Below are 24461 nucleotides of genomic sequence, written 5' to 3' on the forward strand. Positions count from 1 at the left end.
TATATACAGTGCCCTCTGTACGTACTGGGACAATGAAGTTCAAATTGCTATTTTTGCTGTATACTCATTTCATTTGGATTTGAGATGAAAAGATGAATATGAGGCAAAAATAGAAAACATCAGCTTTTATTTCTGGGTATTTCTGCACATGTATGCTTTAACCTTTTACAATAATACCACTTTTTTCATAAAGATGAGTGAGCCAGTTCCAGAAGCGGCCCAAGCCATGACTCTGCCCCCACCATGCTCCACAAAAGCAGTTTGTTCCTTTATTCACACTTGCACCTCGCCATTACTTTGGTAGAGGTTTACGTTTGATTCATCTGTCTATAACACATTGTTCCAGAACTCTACTACCTCATCTCTGTACCTTTCAGCAAGTGGAATCTGGCCTTTCTGTTTTTGGTGCTAATGAGAGTTTTGCATCTTGAGGTGCAGCCTTTCCTGCTCTGCAAATAGTAGATTCTGATACCTTAAACTCCTGCATTGTGGAGGTTGTTGGTTATTTCAGCTACAGTTATTTTAGAGTTTTTCTTCACAGCTCTGATAATTTTTCTATCATCAACTGCAGTTGTTTCCTTTTGCCATCCTGGTCATTTCTAATTGCTAAGTACAGCAGTGGTTTCTTTCTTTTTCAAGATATTCCAATTTGTTGATTTTGCTGTACTCAATTTCTGATTGAATTCTTCTCTTCTTTCAGCATACAAATTGCTTGCTTTTCTTTCACAGACAGTTCTCCAGTCTTGTTGGTTTAGGCCTACCAACTCCAAAGGCAGACACCAAAGGAAAGAGTGAAGGCTCAATTCAACACTACGCATTCACAGCTTTTATGTGCACAATCAGTGCACCAGGAAACACCTGACCAATAAAAATTGTCCCATTACTTATGCTCACCTGAACACAAAAGTGCTTTTATTCTAAAATGACACAACATATAAGCACAGAAATAAAAGGTGACATTCTGTACTTTTTCTTCATATTCATCGTTTCATCTCGAATCCAAATTGCTTGAGTATACAGCAGAAATAGCAATTTTGACTCCAAAACAAAGCCCACTAAGGAACTTATATGTATGCTGTTAAGCTCTGTGGCACATATATAAGTGAGTGGGAAAGGTTACCTGTATGAGAATATATGGTAGGGATGGGACAAGACCCTTTGTAGAAGCTTTGGAGACATGTCCGTTATTCACTGGATTAGAAAGGAGGGCCGTTGCCCATGGCGTCTCAAAGGGGCAAAGGGATGAGTGCAGGCTGAGACAGATGAACATGCACAGTCCATTATCAACAACATGCCATTAAGAGTAGGAATATTTGGACAGGGCCATGGTGATTATGTGAAAGACAGAGAATCAGTAAGAACAATATTCACGAACGATGAGAACATGTGAAATCTCCATGTAATACCAACAAAGCAGTTGACTTTTGACCAAATGAACAATGATCTTTGCTGTAACGGGGCACACTGAAGGAGAAATAGTCTTGCCCTTAGTGGCAGAAAATAAAAGTGACTGATTGGTTTAGTTAATACTTCATCAATATGGGCAGCAAGAGACTGCTGTGCCACGATCCAGCCAAGTGCTACAGACCCTTATAAAGTTGTCAACTAAACCTCTGGTCTGTGTAATGAAACTCCTTATATTGGACTGATTTACTCTAAACATGTTATTGGAAGTGAAATTGAGATTGTAGAAAATAAAAAGTAAGGAAGCACATTAATTTCTTAAATGAGATCCTGCCATGTAGTATGACCTCTGTAGAAGATCATGAAATTGCTTTGATTCTTTTAAGAACATCAAGTGTATTCTCTTTATGATAGGAGTGGGGGTGAATTTAATGCCTAAATAGACCACTGTTAATGTTTAAAGCCATGGAATGTGGCTGGGTAGACTTTGGGGGGAAGAAATGTTGTAGTAGTTGTGGAAACATTCAAAGTCATTGAGTAAACTGTTAAGGCCATTTTTTTATAATCCGAAAATTTAGAATGTTTAAATATAGATAATACATCTATAAGATGGGAAAGTGAGACAGAAATGTCAGGAAGTAAAGAATGCCATCAGCATTAAGTGAAATACAGTAAGGGCTTCTGGTTTCTTGTGTTCATTTTCATGAAACACCATCCTTTAAAATGCGAAGGACCCTTGGAGCTGAGCAGTGCAGTGCAGTAGGTGATTGACGTGCCTCTTTTCTAATCTGCTCTAGACTTTCAGTACGAGGCCCTGCTGCCTGTCACAAGGTTACAGGAGCTTCCTCCACGTCCTTGTCCTCTCCTGTGTGAGGCTGCAGGTTTCATTATTGTAATTTTGAAATCCAAGTTACGTAGGTCATTGCCAGGTCTGTTTTATGCTAGTAAAACATTGACTTTCATTTCTGTAAAGAACAAATCCATTTAATTCACATGCATAGCATCTGTGTGCAGTGTTTAACTGGTCTTGTTTTTTATAGGAAAAAATGTCATTAGTATTCCATCTGAACCTCAGGATTTAAAAGAAAAGGGAATATTTTTTAGATTATTTATTAGAATCTGTAATAAATAGTGCCTCGTTCATGGGACTACAGTTTCCTTTCTGGATGTAAAGAAGACTTTATTTAATATTCAGACTGATAAATTATTTCCAACTGTGGAACCAATAAAAAAAACATAAAATAGAACAAAACTATAATAAAAACTGTACTTGTTTGTAACCATTAATGGCTGTGTCAGTGCACTTATGTGTGCTAATCCTGCAGCTTTAGTAAAAAAAACTGCTGTTAACGTGATCACACAGATGCTTTGTTTTGTAAATTAAATTGGTAGTCCTATTTTATTTAAATAAATACAAAAGCAAGGGGGTGGAGATTCTGTGACTTGATAAACACATTCTGCATCAGATATGTGTATCTTTTCTCATGAGGTCACAGAATAAAAAAGTGGTCTTCTGCTTAATCAGCTAAAGATACCAGAGAAAAAGACACCACATTGTCAACCATTGTCCTGCTTTCAAATGCATTTTTTAAACATTGATAGTATTTCCTCTCTTAATTAAAATAACCCTTGAGAAAATGTTTCAGTTTGCATTAATGTTAACATTATTTGTTATGGCATATAGTGTCAGAGTGAAAGCTGTGGTCTGCATTGTCTCACTATGACACTTGACAATAAAACAGGTTAAATTGTTGTGTTCACAGATCTGCAACAGATGTTTGGAGCAAGTATAATTTTTATGGCCTTAGTGAAATTATCTTCTTTTTCCTCTCATTATATTCATTTTGAATGTCTTGTTTAGATCAAATGGGGTCTGAACATAAAAAGTGGTGTGCTGCAGACGTTGTGTAGAGTTGTGTAGAGTGCTGAATGTCCTCTTGTTGTTTGAAAGCCTCCAAATAGTTTTTGTTAGACAATCAGGGGGGCAAGATTGTTGACTTTCGTTTTAGCTTCAATGAACAGTTTGCCGTAGGCAACTTTGCTTTCTCCCCGCTGTTCCCGTTTGCTGTCAGCTTTTAAATGTATTTTCCAAAGCCACTTTAAAATAAAAGACAAGTTACCAGAGTTCCCTTTCCAACAAAAAAGGCTCAAATTCATGTTTGGCTAGTACATGCAGTTTGGCCATTTTCAAAATCAGAACTCAACCAGTTGCAGCAGAAGCAACCACACTGAACATATGCAGTGATCAGATATTTAGAAAGCAAGGCGTACAGTTGGGATGAAACAGGAAATGTAAGGCTCTATTCAACGGGACAGATAAAACTGCACTCCCGTGTACAGGCCTGGATCTGAAGACTAAATAACCCAACAACAGTGACAATAGTGGATTACAAGTGTTACAAATTCCTTAAAATATGACGTAAAGAAAAAATCAAATAATTTAACCAACCATGAACTTAAATGAGATGATAATCAATTATCCAGTTAGGTTTCCCTGAACAGGATACACATCTTGTCAAATGTGAAGTGACAGATAATGCAACCTACAATGAGCTGTTGTTGGGATTGATTATTCTGGTTTAGGTTTTGTTTCAATTGAACAAGAGTGCACACAATCCGGGGCTTAATTTGGTTGCCCTTTTAAAGCCTTTACACTGGTGGTAAGTTCTCAGTAGAGGGTTTTTCCATCTTCTTATTCCAGGGACTTTGTGAAAGCCTTCATTCAATTTAAGAAGCCCATAGTGGTGGCGATCAATGGTCCGGCACTAGGACTGGGAGCGTCTATCCTGCCTCTGTGTGACATCGTGTGGGCCAGTGAGAAAGCCTGGTTTCAGACTCCCTACGCTACTATCAGACTTACACCAGCAGGCTGCTCTTCATATACCTTTCCTCAGATCCTGGGAGTGGCTCTAGTAAGTTCATGTTAAACAGATAACATAATTCATGCATATCTGTCCTGCATTTGGGATGTTAGTGCTCTGTTATTCTTTCATTTTTCAGTCAGTCTGAGAGTACTGTTCTCAAAAACACTGCCTGAACCTTTCAAATGTATTAATATGTACAATATAGAAATCAGATGGTCTCAACACAGGTAGTCTTTTTCATCAACTTGTAAATCATCTCCGGTTCACTATAAGAAGTCTCAAGTTGTTATTATGTTTATTGTTAATATCATCATTATTATTATTGTTATTTCTGATATCAAGTTGGAATTATTAGATACTGTAGGTCTGTGAAAACCAGATGGTCAGATGATGATGCTGTGAGAATTATTTGAATCTTTTTTTTTTCTCACTGAAAATTGCAAAGCCTGCTACAGCTCAGTGTCACATGGAGCTTGGGAGGCTGTTGGTCCAAACACAGAAGGCGACCTCCATTTTCAGCCTTCTGTGATCTTGAGAACGTATCTCTTGTGCACCTGACAACAGGCTGGTACAAGAGAAAAGGCAGTCTGGCGCTCAGAGCTGAGTAGGTGGAGAGTCTCCTGTGGTACAGCGGACACACCAAGGCACTCACTGTCAGGCTTGTCTCTTTCCTTCCCTCGTCTCCAGGCAAATGAAATGCTTTTCTGTGGGAGGAAGCTCACGGCGCAGGAAGCCTGCAGCCGCGGACTCGTTTCCCAGGTTTTCTGGCCAACAACCTTTAGCCAGGAAGTGATGCTCCGAGTGAAAGAGATGGCCGCCTGCAGTGCTGTGGTATGATTTGACTCATGTTGACTCCATACCGATGAAGACCTTCAGCAGTAAAATCAATGGTGTGCCAGGCGTTTAAAAGCAAGGTCACTGTTTTCCAGTGGATAGCTATTGTACATACTGAGCGAGTAGTGCTTGACCAAATTATGAAGATTTACTGAAGTATACCATAGTAAAAACACAAGCTGGGTAAAATTACTGCAAAGCATAGATACCATGTGCTGTGGAATTTTTTAAGAATGATGAAGTATAGCAAGTAACTAGTTCTCTAACATTAAAAGTAATCAGTGTTCCTGGCAAGAGAAGAATATGAACCTGTTTTGTGAACAGTCAGAATAATCCTCTAGTGTTAGAGTATGGTGTATTAAAAAATGATGCAAACGTTATAAATTATCTATGAGCTCCTCATTTTATTGTTCTCTTTCCGTCTCAATAATTTCTTACTGAGCATTGTTTAGTTTTTACAGATCTGTAGAATGTGACTTCAGCTGCACTGCTTTGTGATAATTAAATATGTACAAATTTACAAACTAATCAAGGCTGAACTTTTTTTCCTGGCTGACAATTGTTTAAGTAGAAAATCAGGTTTTACAGGAAACGGAGGTAATATTTCAATATGGTGCAAAGGCATGTGTTAGGAGGGGCTTGTTTCAGGTTAGACCATTTGAGAGCCACGTAGGAATGTGTATTCTTAGGACAAGGCATTCAAATGTTGGCAGCAAAAAAGCGAAGACAGTTCTGTGTACGATCAATGTAATTATTCTATTTTTGTATTATGCTTTCCCTTGTTAATCAGCTTCTTGGGGAAAAAAGGGTCCCGGAAACAAATCCTTAGAACTCATTCCCTGTACCAAGAAACCTGGCATATCATTTGTTTTATTTATTTTTTTCAGTGAAATGGTTTTAAAGGCTATCCAATTTTTTTGGATTTATTTTACTAACACTGCTTTTCCAACGTGTCTTTTTTTCCTTTCCTCTTCTTTTTCTAAGGTTTTGGAAGAATCCAAATGTCTGGTAAGAAGCTTTCTGAAGTCTGTTCTGGAGGAGGTCAATGAGAAAGAGTGTCAGATGTTGAAGCAGTTATGGAGCTCCTCCAAAGGACTGGATTCACTTTTTAGTTACCTGCAGGACAAAATCTATGAAGTATGAGTACCACAGCAATGTAGGGCAAAGATGAACTTTGCTGAGTGCTAGCACTTCTCATTCAGTTATGAAAACATTGTTCCGGGCATTACAGTTGCAATATTCCATTGACAGACCTCATCAGATCTTCCGCTTTTGAGACTCTTGTACAGAAGGTATACCTGTGTGGCAGGAGCAGGCTCTGCAGAAACAGTGCTTAAGAGTCTAAGAAGTGAGTAACAAGGAAGCCTCACTGCTGATATTTCCATGGAGCCCTATGTGGATTGTATCATTTCTGTATCTTTGATGGATTTACACATGGATACGGAATCTGACTCCTGTGTCTTGCCATTCCATTCCACAAACCGACAACACAAACCTGGGAAATTTACAAGCCCTTCGGAGGAACATGATTTTTACTTATTATGTTAGCGAGACAAAACAGACTGTTGTCCTGCATACAACAAGAATCCGTACCTTATATATCTAGGCTTTTTCAAAGTTACAAGACATTTCTTTATGGTTCTTTGATTTGTCTGTTCTATTTTCTGTCATATACAAACTAATTTTATAGGTTATTGGAAACCAAAGCATTGCTGGACGACATCTTAATCTTCTTATGAATGCATTCCTCATTATTATACAGAGCAAAACCATACTGGAGCTGAATCCTGTAATGTTGATTAATTTATTTAAAGATTATTTATGTTTTTTATAAGTTGGAACAAAGTAGATCCTGGAGAAAAGAAGTCCACTTCTGCTTGTGATGCTGCAGTCTTACTGTACAGCTGTTCTTACAGATGGACATCAGTCAGCTATGGGATTCTCCCTTAAGACAAAATACAATTTTTATGCTGTAGTGTAAAATCTTTTAATTCTTTTCTAGTGTAATTTCTTTCCCACCTGACTTGTTTCTATAGAATTGAACTCTTATCCAAACTGCTGGTATTAATATTTATTTTTTTAAGGTGGCAAGGGCTCATAAATCTTTCTTTTATTCCTGTTGACTGCCTGCAAGCTGTTCGACTCCAGCTGCCTGACAATAGAGGTCTTCACTGGACATGGGAACCCTCCAGTTACGAAAGTGTAAAGCTTTATCTTTTCATTATTGTTGTGAAACAGGGTCATAGGCTTTTGTGAAGACCTTTTGGAATTGAGAACTAAGGCCATCCTGTCTATCAGTCATTACAGAAACCTGGCCTCATAAACATATGTAAGACCTTATATGTACTGTGTGGGGGTGTAAGTAGGTGCTTAAAACTTCAGTATCAAATTTAGCAGCCTAAAAGAGCCCATCTCAAGGTGATAAAACAAGATACAGCGTTCACAGGAGCTATCAAAATGGAAGACATTGAATTAGACACTTTGCTGCTCTTGGATCAGTAGATGGTATGTGACAAAGCAGTCACCCTGTAATCAGCTTACACACATCTGATCCAAATGACAAGATGGAAGGCAGATTCCAGCTTCCACACTTGCAGGTGCCAGCACTTCACTGCTGATTACAGTACGACTGTCCCTGGATTCCCCCTGCCAAACTAGGTGAAGGCTTGTAGTTGAAGTGTTCAAAACCGTGTTGCATACTGATGGCCTCATCCATGCTTTTCCTCACAGAGAATAATGATACTTCTGTGTATATATTTTGCTGGCAGTTTTAGTTTTCCTCCATAGTGATCAGATTGAGAAAGCAATTTTCAGTGTCTACTGGGTTAGTAAGACTTCTAAATACAGAAAGTTTCATAGGACCCCTTCATTCAAGAAGGACACCAGGGGGTAAAAATTCTATATTTTAATGCAAGCTTTTCAGTGCTGATTACGCTGAGAGGTGGAGTAAGCTATGGAACACACATTTATTTAAAGTGCTTTGTTAACAAAACAGCTTGAGCCCATGTCATCTTAGTGATGTCTGAAAAATTTGGTTATGGGGCTGGGTAGGGTAAAATAGGTAGAGTATTCCAGGTTTTACCTTAAACATACCTATGAGAATAGAAATGCCACTAGTCACAACAATATTGAAGATCACCGTTTTGTCTGAAATGTTATTTGGATTACAAGTAATATATATATATAAGAAGTTATTTCAATCCATCCTTTTTATCAGCTACTATGCAACAGGACCATAATCACATTCAGCCTTAATGTAAAATATTTTAACAAATGACAATTAAATGATTATACTTTGCATGGCACAATGAAAAAATTACAAGTAATTTCTGTAATGTGGCTCTTATTTGCCATGATGTTAGCAGATTATTTATTTAGAAAATATTTTTTAAAATATGAATAATTAAAAGTACCTAGTTAACCCTACCTAGGCACCATTTATCACAAGTGCAAAGCATTTTTAATGGACAGCTTTATCTTTCGATCTAAGTGCAGTTGATTAACTTTGTTTCAATACACTGTAACATTACAACATACAATTCTCCTTATTCAGTATTCAAATTGAAGAATAAATGTTAAGATTTAATAAGCTGTTACTCTGTAGAGAAAAAAAAACAGTGATATTAATGAACTGACTTGTCTGCTTTTATTTTGAAACAATAAGCTGTTTAAAATCATAAAAAAAGAAATGCCTAGTGTTTGTGCAACATCTTTTTTAATACCTTAAAAAGCTTTTTATGGTATCCACCTGTCAATACGTGTAATTTAATAATAATTACAATTGGACATTATATTTTACAACACAAGCTTCATGATGTGTTTTGACCTTTATAATGGGGAATGGAACTTCAGCTTTGGAGTTCGGTTTGGCTTACAGTAAACCAACACCGGCCATTTGTGTGAGAAATTGTAAAAACAAAAAAGATGATCTCTGTAATATAAGATTAAACAGAGCTTCAATAACTGGCCATAACTAAACTCCTCTTGAGCCCCCTAAGAGTTAGGTTAACTGTGGACTCAGAAAGGATTTTGCCCTCATTTTATACATTGTAACAGTGTCCTGATGGTGGTAAAGAGATAAATTAAAGAGTGATCCACTACTACATACTGGATTTGAAATGCTGTGTAGTGATGAAGATGGATTATTCTGAGATTAAAACTGAACTATGGAATTCAATGGACTAAAGAAGCAAGATATACTGTTCTATGTGCCCATGTGAGCAGTTGAAACAAGTTTGCCTTTTTTTTTTGCAATGTTTGTTGTTATTTTGGGATGCTTTTGACATTAAGAGTTGCACACCTTCAAAAGCTGGGTTGCGTCTGTGGGCCCTGGTTCTTTGTGTCAACAAGAGTTTAGCTTTTCTCCTGGACTGCCAGCTCTCAGGCATCGGGTTTATGCCATTGGAGATTTGCACAGCAGCTCAGCAGGAAAGTTTGGACGCTACAGTAGGGCACATATAAGAGAAACAATATATTAAACATGAAAAATGGATCACTGGAAAAGGCTCCTTTTTATTTAATATTGGGAAAGGATATTTGCATGATTAGTTTTTTCTTCATATTATGGTATGTCTGTTTATAAATGTATATAATTTAGTTCAGATTATCTGTACATATGCAGGACTCTGTAACAAGACATTTCCACTTTTTATTAAATTGTTACTTACATCTGATAATCCATTAACAGACGTTTTATGTTCATAGTATACTTTTTCTTGTTTTTGAAGTTTTAGTTCATCTTCTGTCACTTTTAATGTATAAATTAGAGCTAAGTTTAAACCATCTCTGTCTTCTAAGCACAAATTTAATTGCCTGGATTCTGTTTTCATCTGGGAAATTAAGATTTGTTTCAATAAAGCACAATGTAGTATGTCATCACACACCTTTTACAAAAGTAAAAAGTGCTACCATTTACAAAACAATATAATTTATCATGGTGAAACTCATTCAGGAAACTTTTTGGTTTTGTTTCCACTTTTTGGAAACATTTTAGTTTTGTTTCCACAAAGGTCTCAGGATTTAAGTTCTATTTAAACTTTGTTTTCTTGGGTTTACTGTGCATCATGGTCAAGATTCAAATCCACTGCAGGTTCACGTCCAGTTAGAGTTTTTAGATTAACACAATGTTCAGGCGCAAAGGAACAAATAAAGGTTTATTCCTGCTGAAAAGAGAAGAAAAGAAACAACATTTCGGCTGTGGAGCCTTTACTTGTTCCTTTGCAGCCTACGCATGCTGAACCAGCTACAGTACCTACTTGAACACGTTCGGGTGTAGACTTGTATTTCCAGTCTGAAAGAACATCACTTTATCTAAACATGGTCAGCCTAACGATGAGCAAAACCTAACTTTGAAAGCTCCAGACAAGGTGAGCCGAGCTTAAGATTAATCTTGTCTTGCTAATAAATGTTCAGTAAAATATTTTCTGGCTTCATTCTTTAACAGAGAAAGGCAATGTGTTTAGCATCTTGTCCTTCTAGCAATCCTGTCCTGTGCTTTGTTAAATAAATAGCCAAACAAACACTGAATTAATTTAACAATAGCTTCTTGGACGTAGTCTGGAAAGGCATATAGAATTACCCACTTTAAATTAATCTGTTTCATGTGTTAAATCCATGTTATTGTTCATAGATATTTTTTAATCAATTATGTTTTTTTGCCAGCCAATTCTTGTTTGGCAAGACACATGCTTTCTAATGCTCTCACAATTCTTCTTTGGATTCCTTGGACATAATGTGCAAATTCAAATAGTTAACAGTGAAATGAAATTAGAAATGATGGGTTTCTCGTCCTTAGTTTAAACCTAGCTCAGAAATTCAAGTTGCATGGTGTCAGATAGGTGGTGTCAACCCACCTACTGTAGTTGAACTGAACCAATTAAATACAGTAACATATTATATTTATCCCCAAATTTCAAACCTCAATCAAGAATCCAAAACTGTTTGATAACAGAAACCTTAGACTCGAAATAGGATTAGCAGTTCTATTAATAGAAAAAGAAGGTTTGTGCCTTCAAAGCAAATATTTTAAATCCCCTGCTAATTTATTGTCAGGAGATGTTTACATACTTCTGAAGCTAACTTGGCAGGTTAGCTGTTACTATTTAGACAACTTGCATATCTGATACTTTTGTGGTACATGGAAATATTAAATATATCAAATACAAAGAAATATTAATAATTGTATGAAGTTTCTAAATATATATGAAGAGGTGAATCGTTTATTTTAATAATACTTTATTACAGTAAGTTCTGAGACATTGAGGTGTATTTTTGTAAATGTTTCTCCCCCCAAAGTGATTTTTTTTCACTGCACATTTTTGTCAGTTACAAGGCTGTATTCATTGTTGAATTTATTCTGCAGCCAAAGTAAAGATACTCTTGAATTGCATGTGTTGATGGATTCCAATGACAACTGTACAAATTAGTAAGGGTACCTGCATTGGTTTATACAGTATTTAATAATATAGTAAGTTGATGGTAAAGCATTTTTTTAATTTGTGTAAATGGTTTTGTATAATCAACTAAACATACCAACTCCGCAGTTGTATATATATATATAAAGTAGGATGTTTCTTCTGTGCAGTTATGCATGTAAATATTTTTGTTGTAGATAAATGTGTTGCCTGTTAATACATTATATTTTCAGGATATGACTTTTTGTATTGCCATAGTATGTAACGTTAGGATCCTTGCACAATTTATTTTTTTATTTAATTCAAAATTAATTTTCAATTAGTGTATAAACAAGTGTCTGTGCCAATATTTCCATTTTTTTTAAAGTTGCTTTTTGCATTGGCAAAAGATTGACACGTCTCCTTAAGTAAACTGACACACTTTTTTGAACTGTGATGCTGACTTTTTTGTAATAAGCCTCCTTGTTTCTTCAGCTTATGTTGTAGATTTAATGTAATACATTTATTCTGACATTGAATACAAACGTTTCAGTCATATGTTAGTACTGTATAATGTTTTTCTAACAATGTACAAGGTTCAGAAAATCTAGACCAACTCAAACCATTTCAAATTTTCAAGCAAACTACAAAGTGAACTAAAAGATGAACAAATTAATTTAGTAGCATAGTTTCCATTACTGAAGTAAAAGAATGATCTTTGAATCTGGCAAACTGTCCTGTAGTATCGAATTACTGTGAATTACAAAATAACTGGTACAATTACTAAAAAAGTGATCTGGTTTGTATTGATAGGTGATTCGTTTTTCTGTTGACTAATGTGCCCACTGACAAAGTTGTAGGATTGAACATTAACATTTTGTTTTACTAGGGGGAAAAAATACATCAAGCCCATCTTGCATCACATCTCAAGAGGTCAAGAGGTTGGCCTGGTCTTGGAGCTCAAGATTAAAAACATTAGACACTTTTCACATCATTTGTAGGGGGTGCAAAAAGTGCAGTTTATGAGCTTTTTGAAGAAAAAAACAAGGAGATAAGGTGTTTGCAGCCTGCTACTCTTTTGCCTTATAAAAGTGCAATTTTCTTTATTCCTCATGAGAGGCTAGTGAAGAGTTGAGGTTGTCTGCCCTTACTGCAAAGACATGTACAGTGACAGAAGGCCACTTTCATTGGCAGTGTTCCTCTGTTTTCAAGGGAGCTATCCAAAGTTTTCAACAATGGATTCTGTATTTTTGTAATCATTTAAGCGTGAATAATTTTGGAGAAAAAAAAGAGAGGCTAATTACAAAAAACATGAAAAATGATGAAGCAAAGTACCAAAAAGAGAGACACTTTGATACCGTTAGCGCAAGTATAAAACTGTACCATGTTTATTGGCTGAATTCCTCACATCCCGAGATAGGTGAACATTTTCAGGAGAGGTTGCTTTGTCAATGAAGGTAATGAATTAACTCATCAGAAATCGCAATTGCAATGTTGTACAGAATACAAAAGGAGTTATATCTGACATAAAGTACCTCTGTAGAAGGTTTTATTTAATATTCTAAGGGTAGAGGCACCCTGTATCACAGTGTTGTATATATTTTTGTGATATTTAAACCAACCCTTCTTTCCTCTGTGATGAACACTGTCTCAATCCAAGTGTGTACAGTACATTAGTTGATGCTCCTGTAATAGTCTATGAACACATTTCTGGGTGCCTTAGAAGTTGTATTTTTCATGTGTGTTAAAAAGATGCAGTATTTATACATTGTGAAGAAAGCTGCTTTGAATAAAACTATGGAATTAATTAAAAACCTCTTTCATGTGGAGTGTTGTAAAAACAATTTTCTTTGACCTACAATATTTCATAAAGGTGTGTACTCTAGGCCTTCATTGAGCCATACCTATGTTTATCAGTAATAGTTTTATAACTTCAGTAATATATATCATTAATTAAAAATCAGCCCATAGCAGTCACAATTGGAAACTATTGCATTTGTTCTAGTGTCAGACATGTATGGGACTTGGGCCACTCTTGGACTTTGTGACGGGCCTGCTTGCATCATATGTAGGTGTGGGAAGCCATGAACAACCTATGAGTGGACTGTTCTCTTAAATACTTTGCTCTTATATCATCCTCCAAGATCTGTGAAAGAGATTTTCCTGAGACACTAGTTATAGCAGATTAGATGTTTCTGTTCTTGAATACATAACAAATGCACCAGTATCCACTTAAACAAATTGAGCTAAGGGCTGTGTCTTAATCATAATTATACAAGTTTTGATGGTTACATACTTTTCTAATATGTCTCCAGCTTTGAGAAAAGAATCCCCTTTCATGTACTGTAACAGTCCATACATGATCACTGAGAACCTTCTGTTTCCATCTTTCATACTTCTTACAGCCAGCTTTCATCTAAAATGGATTACTTGGCTTTTCGTGTGATAATTTAGTTTTTATATTTATTTGTTTTCATCTAAGACATGGACAGAAGATGAAATTTGATTTTAAAAAGTTTCACTCAGAAATGGTGCAATTGTCATACGGTGATTCTCAGTTTTAATGGCCAAAACCTACTGAAGGGGAATTTTGCCTGTAGAATCAGAAATACTGGACAATAATGACTGGTGAATTGCTTATAAAGAGTGTTGTCTGTGTTATGTATGCTTCAGCAATTTAAAAAAAAAATGCAAAAATAATAACTGAAAAAAAATTAAATTGCACAAAATTCTAAAACAAAGTTAAAAATTAAAAAACGTTTCTATACGTTCAGTAATATCAATAGAACCCTATAAGGGTAGCTCAATTGCTTACAATGAGCAATTTCAGGCAGCATATGGGTGCAGTGGTTAGCATTGCTGCCTTGTAGCTACCACTGGGTTCAATTCCACACCTGGGGTGCTGTCTGAGTAGTCTGTACCCAGCCCCACCCCCCCAGTCTAAGTACATGTGGGTAGGCTAATGAGCTTCTGGGAAGTTTGACCCTGGTGTGAGTGTGGCTGTGTCAACAACTGCTGTTCATCCAGGGTGAACTGTGACTTGGACCGTTTTAGGCACTAGCCCGCCTGTCACCCTAAATTGGAGAAAGCAGTTGAAAAATGTGAAAAGTACAAACAGTTGGAAATTCAACTTCTTCAATAATCTCTCTTCGTTAGGTATATTTTACATCTGATGAAAAATTCTGTTAAAATGTAATATAAATGAGCATGCATTTTACCCCTGGGTAGGGTTACAAGAACCAATAAATGTTGACTCTGGTTGTACTTCTAGTTGCACTGTAAATGACAAAATTAAACGTTTACTCAAAAGAAAACAGGATTTCTTACAACTTTTCATGTTACTCAATTTTTTTGGATACCATCACTGAAGGGCGAAATGTACATTACAAAAAGCCAAAAAGTCTCAGAGCATTAAAATACAAGCAAATTACAGTATCACTCGGCCTCAATTTCACCTGGGCCCCACAGTGCGGCAATAAGAGTAGAATATGCCCAGGTAGTGTGGGAAGGCTAACCCTAACCCTAGCTGGGGTATCAACTGAGCACATCTGCCATGTGTCCCTGAAGCCCTCCAGTCATCAGATTAAAAACATCTTCCTCAAAGCAAAATATAAGATTCTAAAACAACCAAAAACTTATGGAAAAGTATCTTCAATACACTATCTTTTTTAGCTGACAAACCCTGTTGTAATATAAATGAGCATGCATTTTGGACTTGGGTACTGTATGTGTAAAGGTTTTAAGGTGTTTTCCCGAAAATATTAAAATAATAAAAATAATCAGTAGGGTGAAAACCTCAGATCAATTAGCTGTATGTGAAAGAAAAAGAACGTGTCTTACCATTTAACCGACTTATAATAATAGTGTACCAATTTTCTCATTGGCATTCTGAATGCTTTTTTTGTAACATGCCAATCCTTGTTTGTTCCACTAGTATTTAAGGTACACAAAATAAATAACCTTACCAAATACAGTAAAACAAACAAACTAATATAATTGCTCTTTCAAACATTAAACCACCAGCTCAAGAAACATGCTTTGACATCTGTTCTGGGATACTGTTGTTGATACACAATGAACAGCACAGTTGTCATTGTTTTATCACCAGAATAAAGAACATCAGACACATATTAGAGTTGCTGAAAACTGCATGAAAACAATCTGGCTTGTTGGCTTAGATTTCCTGGCTTCTACTAGAACTAAAAAGGCACTCAGGCAGCAGAGAGGCTGACTGCAATCCTTCATTCTGTTTCCAAGACTAACAACTGTATTATGCAAAATGTGGAGGGACATATGGGGTTCATTTTCAATTAATCATTTTGAGAGAGCTAAGAAAACTCATAAAATCATGAAATAATAACAAAAGAACTAAATGACAACTGAGTGCTGAAGCGCATTGTAGTTAAGACAAAAACACATTGTTATCAGTAATGGAAGAAAGGCTTCTTAGTGTCTTTATTTTGTTAAGCCACAAAAACAAGGATTCTTAACCTTTAAACATAATTATTGAGGCAGTCTATCTCAGGGAACTGAACACTAAAAACATAATCTGTCAAATTAAGCAGATTAAAGTGATTATTCAATATTTACAGTCAATACTGTAACACGTTTAAAAAATATTATAGGATCTCTTGAAGCCCAATATAATTTTAAGAGCTGTGAGGGTCTCTCATTTTCACAGCTGTAAAAGAATGTCCTCCTAGAATGATTGATTTTTGCTTCTATTTTTGTTACTGAACTATATGATTATTTGGGTTTCTTCAAAGTTCTTAACTGTGAAATCCAGCTTTACAGGGTAATATCTGATGTACTCCAAAATTATATATTAAATAAAAATAAATTCAAGATTAAATATGACATTTGACAGGCATAATAAGTATTACTAAAGTAACATTACAATTTTAATGGGCAGATGTTACTGTAAAGCCTATATTGAAAGACAGTGAAGCTGGTAATATTTAACCATACAGAACAGTGGATTTATCTCACACACATAATGTAAGATTTGTTTAAAAATCACTTTTCCTTACCGCCACATTCAGAAAAGAAAAACTGATTTTATAGCTTTATATATCATTTTATTATAAATAAATCAAACAAGACGGAAATGAAATATGAATCTAAACCACTCTCAGACCTAAAGCATGTGCTCAGAATACACTGTTTTAAGAAAAACATATTGGCACATTCTTGATGATACAGAGGCTCCACTGGGTCCAGGTCAGGCGCCTGCTCTTTGCTCTCCTCCCAGACATTGTCCATTATTTTTAAATTATTTTCAAATGCTCAAGCAAAAAACAAACCCTGTATCCAGGTGGCTCGCTATGAATGCAGCTCAAGTGATGAACGGCCCGGTGCTCCATCTCCTCCACTGTGCATCAAGTGTCTCGCTCAGCTGTGGCCACAGTTCACGCTCTGCCATCGGAGCGAGACAACGCCACAGCTCAGTTCTGAGCTGGTTTGGGAGGGTGGCTCAGTTTCTGACGCATCTCATCTGCATGCCCTCTGCTCTTGGCTCTTTTCTCTTCGTACTGGAAGAAAGGTGTTAAGAACTGAGAGAGCAGCTAGCACAAAGAGAATAGTGTGTCACAGTTTCCAACACAAAACGTTTTTTCTTGTTTTGTATTGAACATATGTGAAGAAGACTCAATGGAGAAATTAGGAATCCACTTCAAACGCTTTGTGGCAGGCCTACCTCTACACAGAAATCAAGAGGAACCATAATGATCCTGGGCAAGGTGACTTTATTTTCACAAAATACTTCACTGTCACACACCACGCCACAAGACCTGCTCTAGACTAACCCAACGTCGGCTACCACTGTGTGTCTCTTTATAGACCAAACGTGTCCAAATCTACCCCAGGTGAATATGTGGCTCGCAGTCCTTCACTAATTACTTAATTTATCAATTAATATGCCACATGTGAACCTGTATACATAAACCACTAGAGGCTTTAATGACCTCTAGTCCTAAACAGAGACAGTGACCCCTTTCTTCACTCCTCCCGGCCTGCCACACACTCCTTTACACATTCGGCATTCCACATGTGCTCATAAACATCCTTTGTAGCGGCATTACTGGAATACACCTGCAGATGGCAAATCATTATCCTCATGAGCCTTCATAATGATCATTATGATTTACAATACAAAATTATTTATATAATTTTATTAAGAGTCAAAAGTCAAATTTCCCCAAAATCATCTCTGTTGTGTATCTCATGATAAATATATAGGGGAACTCTGCATGCAATTTTTAAAATTTTGTCTTCGGGAAATGCCATATCATCCCGTTATTAGATCACATGTAGAGGTTAGAAAGAAACGGTGTTAGTCACTCAAACCTTAAATATAGTAACCTTGTTAATACACCACAAGGTCTATCCTCACCTCCTTCTTCAAACAGTGGCGCATTGCTCGATCCAAGTCATTACAGGTGCCAAAAAATTTGAGAACACTGTGCTGAGAATGAAAATAAGACACAAAATTGTGTGTTTAGTAATGATTTAGTTATGATTTTTTCCAGTTTTATTTAGTAGGGTCTGCTAAAATAGAGATTCACCCAAAAGAAACCATCATCTTGAATTTCAGTACAGATACCTCACTATTTCCCCCAAAGGACTGTAATCATGTTTTTATTTTCATGAAAAGAGAAAAAAGTCACAAAAACTTTAAAAACTTGAAATATTGGCTTGGATAAACTTTGATGTTCAGTATATTATGCATGCACACATGCATCTGAAAATACATAGTAACTCTGGATTTAATGGGCTGACAATAAAAGTCAAGAAGAAGAAGTTGATTTCCAAGTAACAATAATTCGAAACCTATTGGCTTAATAATGTCAAGAAATATTAAGAAAGAGCTAAGAAACTAAGTAGTCATTTATTATGTCTACTTATGAAAAACCACAACAAGTCATGATTGCACAAAACAGCTGGCCCACATCTGAAGTCCTGTGATCCTGTGTATAGTAAGGGGCTTTACAGAGCTACGGAGAATCGGCCGTTAATTATTTATTTCAGTTAGATGAGGCTTCAGGTTCGTCCCCCACAAGTCATGACTTCTGCACACCAGCCTGCAGCTGTATCCAGGAAACAGACCTGTCTGCACGAGGCCTGGCGCGTCACCTTTCAGTGTACATGTTTGCAGACTGTCCTGAATACAAATAGCTGCGTCTGAAAGCCAGTCAAAAATATTCAATTTTTTTGCCCCATATGCCAAATATTTTATAGTAGAATATTTCATACCAGAACAAAGATTATGTTGCTGTTTGTGTTGTTGTTTTTCACAAAAAATAGTTTTGGATAATGTACATTATATTAAAAAAACTCTTAAAAGTGTAAAAGGAAATACAACCTACCTGCAGCATGCAAATATACAGAACACAGAGTACAATTGCCTATAACTGTCTCTGTTTCAGTTCCTTAACACGAGGATTTGTGACATAAGTTAATTGTCAGGTGTACTCTGAATAGCCACTTCCAGCAAGAAGGAAAAATGCATCTACTGAAAAAAGATTGATCACAAAGCAATACTGAGTTTTATTTTTAAGGAGCATTAAGACCAATATCATTATTACCTGTCAGCACTAGTGTGTGAAGTCACATTTTAAAATTATTTTGCATGTAGCACACAGCCACAGAGCACATTTATTGTACTTTTCAGTAAGAAAAGTGGGAGGCTTCATTCACTGAAAACCAACTCATGGAGTGTAAATTTCAAATGCAGAACAACTATTAGTAGCAGTACCAACACAACGGTTACCGGAAAAGTGTTTTTCATGTCATACGACTTTCCAAATGTTCCATATTTTCAGGTTACAATGCCTTTAAAACAGTTATCATTGTCTTCAATAGATCCCAATGTAGCAAGACTGGCCTTGTGTTTTTGACATTATTAACTGTAATAATTAGTTGTGATTCTTGTTTTCTACCAACAACTATTTTGTGTTTAAAAGGACATTCTCAAAGGTTCTATTCAAAAACTGCTGAACATGGTGTCGGTGTCAGTAAATTGTGGGGCTGACGTAAATGGGCTCTGGAATCAGTCACCAAAGTCACCTGTAAACACTGCCTGAGGGAATGAGCAGGCAAAACAGTCAGCAGCTCTAATATGAAGTGTAAAAGCTCACCTTACTTTATAATTAGCAGTTTCAATGTTTTTAACTTGGAAACAGATCTGGCTTTGATTCAACAAATTCACATTATGAAACGCGGGCAACAGACACATGACATACTACAGTTGCTATACTGTACATACGTAGCTTCCCAGTGCCAAAAAAAGACTCCCTCTGGTGGCACAGCTGAACACAAAACTGCAGCTGTTGCCCATTACCTGATGAACATTCTACTCTATAAATCACAGAAAGCCCCATCAGTACAAAGGCTGAAAATAATAAACATAATAATAATACCACATTCTATATTCAGTATCATTTTTATCATAGAAAAGATGAGTGTCTTACCTCCATATGACACTGTTTGAGCTGTGCGATCAGAGTGTTGCATTCATCTGTGTGCAAGTGAGGAGACAGGTCTGGATGCATCCCGAGTTAAGGTTTTATCTGCCCAGTAGTAATACGGAGAAAAAAACATGTCCTTCCTTTGTGCACACATTGTAGTGACATTTTAACCAAAAAACATATTTACATATTAGTAAAGCATACAAGCATCAAGTTTCTTGGCTGTAGAGTATTTTTTTCTTGTATTATAAGATATAAGATTACTATCTAAGAAAGTTGGGTAGCCACTTGAGCAGAGTTTTCACACGGCTTACATTCAATAAAGTAAAGTAAGTAAAGCAACAGTTAATGGGCAAGTGCTATCAGTGGATAATGTGCAGACATGCAAGGGTAGCATATAACTATATAACTATATGGCAATTACTTACAGCAATTGTAAATTATTTTAGAATTATGGTAAATTTACAGCGTTCTGATATAGATATGTGGATTCCTGTGAGTGTGTGAGATATGAATGAGTAGGTGTCCATTATGTCATGTCATGTTTAGTTGTACTGTTTATATGTTTTGTCAGTTACATAGTTGTACAGCTAGACAAATGCCTGAGAAATCAGACAACAATGTACTGATATATCATAGTAGGGCTGAACTAAAGGATACTAGCTCCACCCCAGCTCATTCCATTGTCAGAAGTCATATCGAGAATAACCAATTTTAGAATATTCCAGTTCACATCTCAAGTACTTCTCTGCATTGGTCAAAAGTAACAAAGAATTCCGACAAAGAAGAGGTTTCTTCAAAACAGTTGCCAAATGCTAAAATGAAACAAATCAGTGTGTAAGGCAAGAGTTCACAAATGATTTGTGCATGTTGAATGTACCAACACTATGCAGTCTTTATCTTCTGTGCAAGATGGTTTTTCATCTATTACCATTGAAAGCAACTGTTTGACTCTTAAATAAAATTATCTTTTTTTCAAACTTGTGATTTAGTGATGAACGGGTTTTCAGTAAATGAGAATAAATCTTCTGCACTCATAACTCTTTTTTGTTTATAACTCCAGTTATATCAATTCAATGGCAATCTAAGTCACTGTACTGATAATACTGAAAGTACACTGTACTGAAAATCAGAGCAGGTTTCAACTCTTTCGAGGCTTTCAGTAGATCTATAACAGGGTCATTTAATGTAAATTCAGCTTGATTCTGGCATGACAATTTCAGAATTTAAGAACATAAAACTATCTTTTGATGGGACAATTTGACACATTTAAAGTGCTGATGTTTGTAATGTTTTTTAGGAATTAATGTTTATTCATCTTTCATTCTTTCATAAAATACAAATCTTTCAAAAAGACCATTAAGGTTTCCTTTGATATGACATTCTACAGAAAATGACCAATTGGAACCTCTGATAGTTTCAGGACTATGACAAATTATATGAGAAGGTGAGGAGTGTCATTTAAGGAAATACAAAAAAATAGCACATGATCCCAAATAAACTATTAAAAAACATTTCCATTCTTGAACATGAATTTAAGAAGTGTCTTTGAACACCAAGATTATATCTGTAGCATGTCTAGATCAGAAGTTGCAATGGCTTCAGAGACGCTTGGGTAGGTAAAGAAAATGCAACAAAAGAAGCACTTTTAAGGACTGTAGCACAAAAATATTTTAGATAGTAATGTGAAATTTTGCCTGAAATTCTTTCTTCACAGAGGAATTATGACCACCGAACACCGAAAAAAATAAAATGGTCATGTCAGAACCAGGTCGATTTCACACAAGATTAACCAATACCTGCATCGAAGAGCATGCTTTCAAACAATGCACAAATAGAGCTGTTGATCACTGTAAACACAAGGCAGCAGCACGGAGTAGCGCTTAGGACTCCAGGCCAGAAGGTTTTGGGTTCAATCCATAAAGGGATAATGATGTGGTACCCCTGAGCAAAACAGTCCACTCAGATCGATTCAGTAAATGTCCTGTTGAATAAATGAGTATACTCCAGGGCAGGACATTGTTGCAAAGGAATTTCTTCTCAATAACTTTGATTTTAATTGTCTTGTTAAATAAAGAATTCAATAAAAATGTCACACACCACTTTACATGGCAAAGTTATTACTGCAGGAAAGATCTAGAACATGTACATCTTAAACGTTTTTCACTAAAGGAATGTGAAGAATTAAAAAAAAAACTGAAATACTAACGATGAACTGAAAAGAGAGCAATTTCCTGTAGTGACGATGTGATGAAGCAGTTTCCAAATTGGCCCCTGGTAAGCATGACTTTGTCCACATGTGTGTGTTTTATGAATAACTGTCAGCAGTATTGAAAAACCACTACAATGCACAGACAAAGCTGCTCTTCTTTAGTTTTTGTCAGTCGCCTGATGAACCTTTTACTCCACAGGTCAATGAGTGCCCTAATTCAAAACCCCAAGGGGCATTTTCTGTATATAAAGTAGAAATAAGTATCATCACCAACACAGCATGATAACAATAATTGTAATTATAAAAAGTAAGACTTGATAGTGGGTCATTTGGTTTTTGTTATTGTACAAGAGAAATTCATAGAAACCAACTCCTCCTCAAAAGACAAATACCAGACCCACAGTTTGCTTGCACATCAGTGGCTATTTTCTTCTCATGACTGAAACTAATAACATCCTCAAAGTTGTATTATTGTTATATATATATACACTGTGTACTATATATCTAGTTTGGGTACTGTATATATCTTTCAGCCTACATTGGTATTATTCACACATATCATTTTGATTTTCACAGTCCATAAGAGGCGGTGCTACTCAAAACCTAAAACAAGTTTCCCACTAATATCATTAATATTTTTTAGAACTACCCTCAAAAGCATTAAATCAAATCTTGCTCCAAAAACTGTACCATTAGTGACCACTATTAATGTACATAGAGGCCTCTGAACTAATTGTGTAGCTCCTTAAAGCACTAATCTGGATGTAAATTAATTTAGTCATGCCACAGCGCAGGACTGGAATTCTTACGATTTTCCATTACCTACTGTATTAACTTCTTTGTTTAAATTGAGTAGGTTGTGTATATATGTATCAAGTGCTACAATCAAAGGCATCATGACTGTAAGTTTTAAAGCAACAAAATGTGAAAACTGTGCAAGAGTCTGAATATATTTACAAAGCACTTCATACAAAGACTACAGTAGTTCAAGTAGGCAGCTGTGTCAGCACACGAACAATAGTTTTTTTCCCTGCAGAAAAGAGAAGAAAAACATTTTTTCGGCTGTGGAGCCTTCTGGCCCAAAGAAGGCTCCACAGCCGAAACATTGTTTCTTTTCGGCATGAAATATACCCTTCCTTGTTCATATAAAGGCTATGACCAATAACAGAATCTAAATCAATTAGAATAATCGCTTGATTACGTTTGAATTAATTACACACTATTACTCAAATCAGCCGTGACTGTTTCAGATAAGCTGCGAGTTCAACTTACAAATTAAGGTCTTGATGAAATGAAATGTCCCTCTCCTATACTCGTCCTGCGATTTATTTACCTTAAGGCAACAGCCTACCTCGAAGCACCTGAAAGAAATATTTCGAAACGGATGTATTATGTGATGCATCTGAGCATTTCTTTTGGTAACGCAAATAAAACCAATCTTTGGAAGCAATTACCCGTACATGTGCATACTGGACATTCAATATTACCAAGTATATAACTCATACTTATAAACAATACACCGCCATGTAAACACTTCAGAAGGAGATTGTTATTGACCGGTAAAGGACGACTGTACTAATTTGCTGCCCCGCAATAATGTGTAACATAACAAGGACCCCATGCATCGTAAAATGAAATGGATGATATTTAAGGAGCCGTAACTAATTGTTGCGTCTTTATTGTAAAAAGCGGTTTGTTTACATGTTTATTTTACGTCGCATTATAGAAGCACACAGCAACTTACTTTCAACCTTCTGTAACTCGCTTCGAAAAAAAGAACAAGGAAACTCGAGGTTAGTGACAATCCGACAAGCCATTCAAACGACCACTTCCGTTTCACAAAGACCAATGAAAACCACGCTTTGTAGGTCGATCTCCAGAGTTGTGCACAGCAGTTTAATTGTATTCAGTTCTGATAGATATCTGAGGAGCAATGTGAAATTACTATAAAATGACTTTTCAAAATATATTCCGCGATCAGAGCGAATGTTGCTGACAAAGAAGAAAAATCTATTTAAAATGTTCTTTGAAATGTTAAATGATATCACAATTAAACGTTTTAATGCCACAATAACCAAAACAGACTCAAAGATTTTGTAGTGTATTATTAAGCTTTTCTCATTTCTATACATAAACCGTTGTTAGTAAGTGTCAAGCGCAGAACCCCAAACCCAGAAGATCACAGCCCTCTCTCTGCAGAGTTCAGTAAGTACTCCTTCCCAGCAGTGGGAGTCAGAAATGAGCACATAGCAGAAAATCAAGGGTAAATATTATGGATCACCTACTGTGT

The 24461-nt window shown here is 36.1% G+C and overlaps 2 protein-coding genes across 4 annotated transcripts in view; one reads left to right on the forward strand and one right to left on the reverse strand.

Moving 5' to 3' along the window:
• Positions 1 to 13308, forward strand: part of LOC148644186 (chromodomain Y-like protein 2) — a 48628-nt gene extending 35320 nt beyond the window's left edge. Inside the window, exons 5-7 of the mRNA XM_088614434.1 lie at positions 4106 to 4316; positions 4956 to 5099; positions 6087 to 13308. Coding sequence (XP_088470560.1) covers positions 4106 to 4316; positions 4956 to 5099; positions 6087 to 6245 — 514 coding nt within the window. The 3' untranslated portion in view covers positions 6246 to 13308. The remainder of the gene's footprint in view (positions 1 to 4105; positions 4317 to 4955; positions 5100 to 6086) is intronic.
• Positions 13309 to 16550: 3242 nt separating this feature from the next.
• cmc2 (C-x(9)-C motif containing 2) lies at positions 16551 to 24056 on the reverse strand. 3 transcript variants are annotated; one of them, XM_088614439.1, is made up of 6 exons: positions 23916 to 24056; positions 23444 to 23532; positions 20620 to 20774; positions 19963 to 20033; positions 17886 to 17957; positions 16551 to 17025 (listed from the first exon to the last, which is right to left on the reverse strand). In XM_088614439.1, exons 3-6 carry the CDS (start codon positions 20654 to 20656, stop codon positions 16939 to 16941), a joined length of 267 nt encoding a protein of 88 aa, XP_088470565.1. In that variant the 5' UTR covers positions 20657 to 20774; positions 23444 to 23532; positions 23916 to 24056; the 3' UTR covers positions 16551 to 16938. The 3 variants fall into 3 exon arrangements, with proteins under 3 accessions (XP_088470565.1, XP_088470566.1, XP_088470567.1); XM_088614440.1 differs by lacking the exon at positions 20620 to 20774 and having other exon boundaries at positions 19963 to 20061; positions 23916 to 24052; XM_088614441.1 differs by lacking the exons at positions 20620 to 20774; positions 23444 to 23532 and having other exon boundaries at positions 19963 to 20061; positions 23916 to 23939.
• Between the last annotated feature and the right edge of the window lie 405 nt (positions 24057 to 24461).

This window comes from Lepisosteus platostomus, chromosome 20 (assembly GCF_059453375.1).
Source record: "Lepisosteus platostomus isolate fLepPlt1 chromosome 20, fLepPlt1.hap1, whole genome shotgun sequence".
Lineage (NCBI taxonomy): Eukaryota > Metazoa > Chordata > Actinopteri > Semionotiformes > Lepisosteidae > Lepisosteus > Lepisosteus platostomus.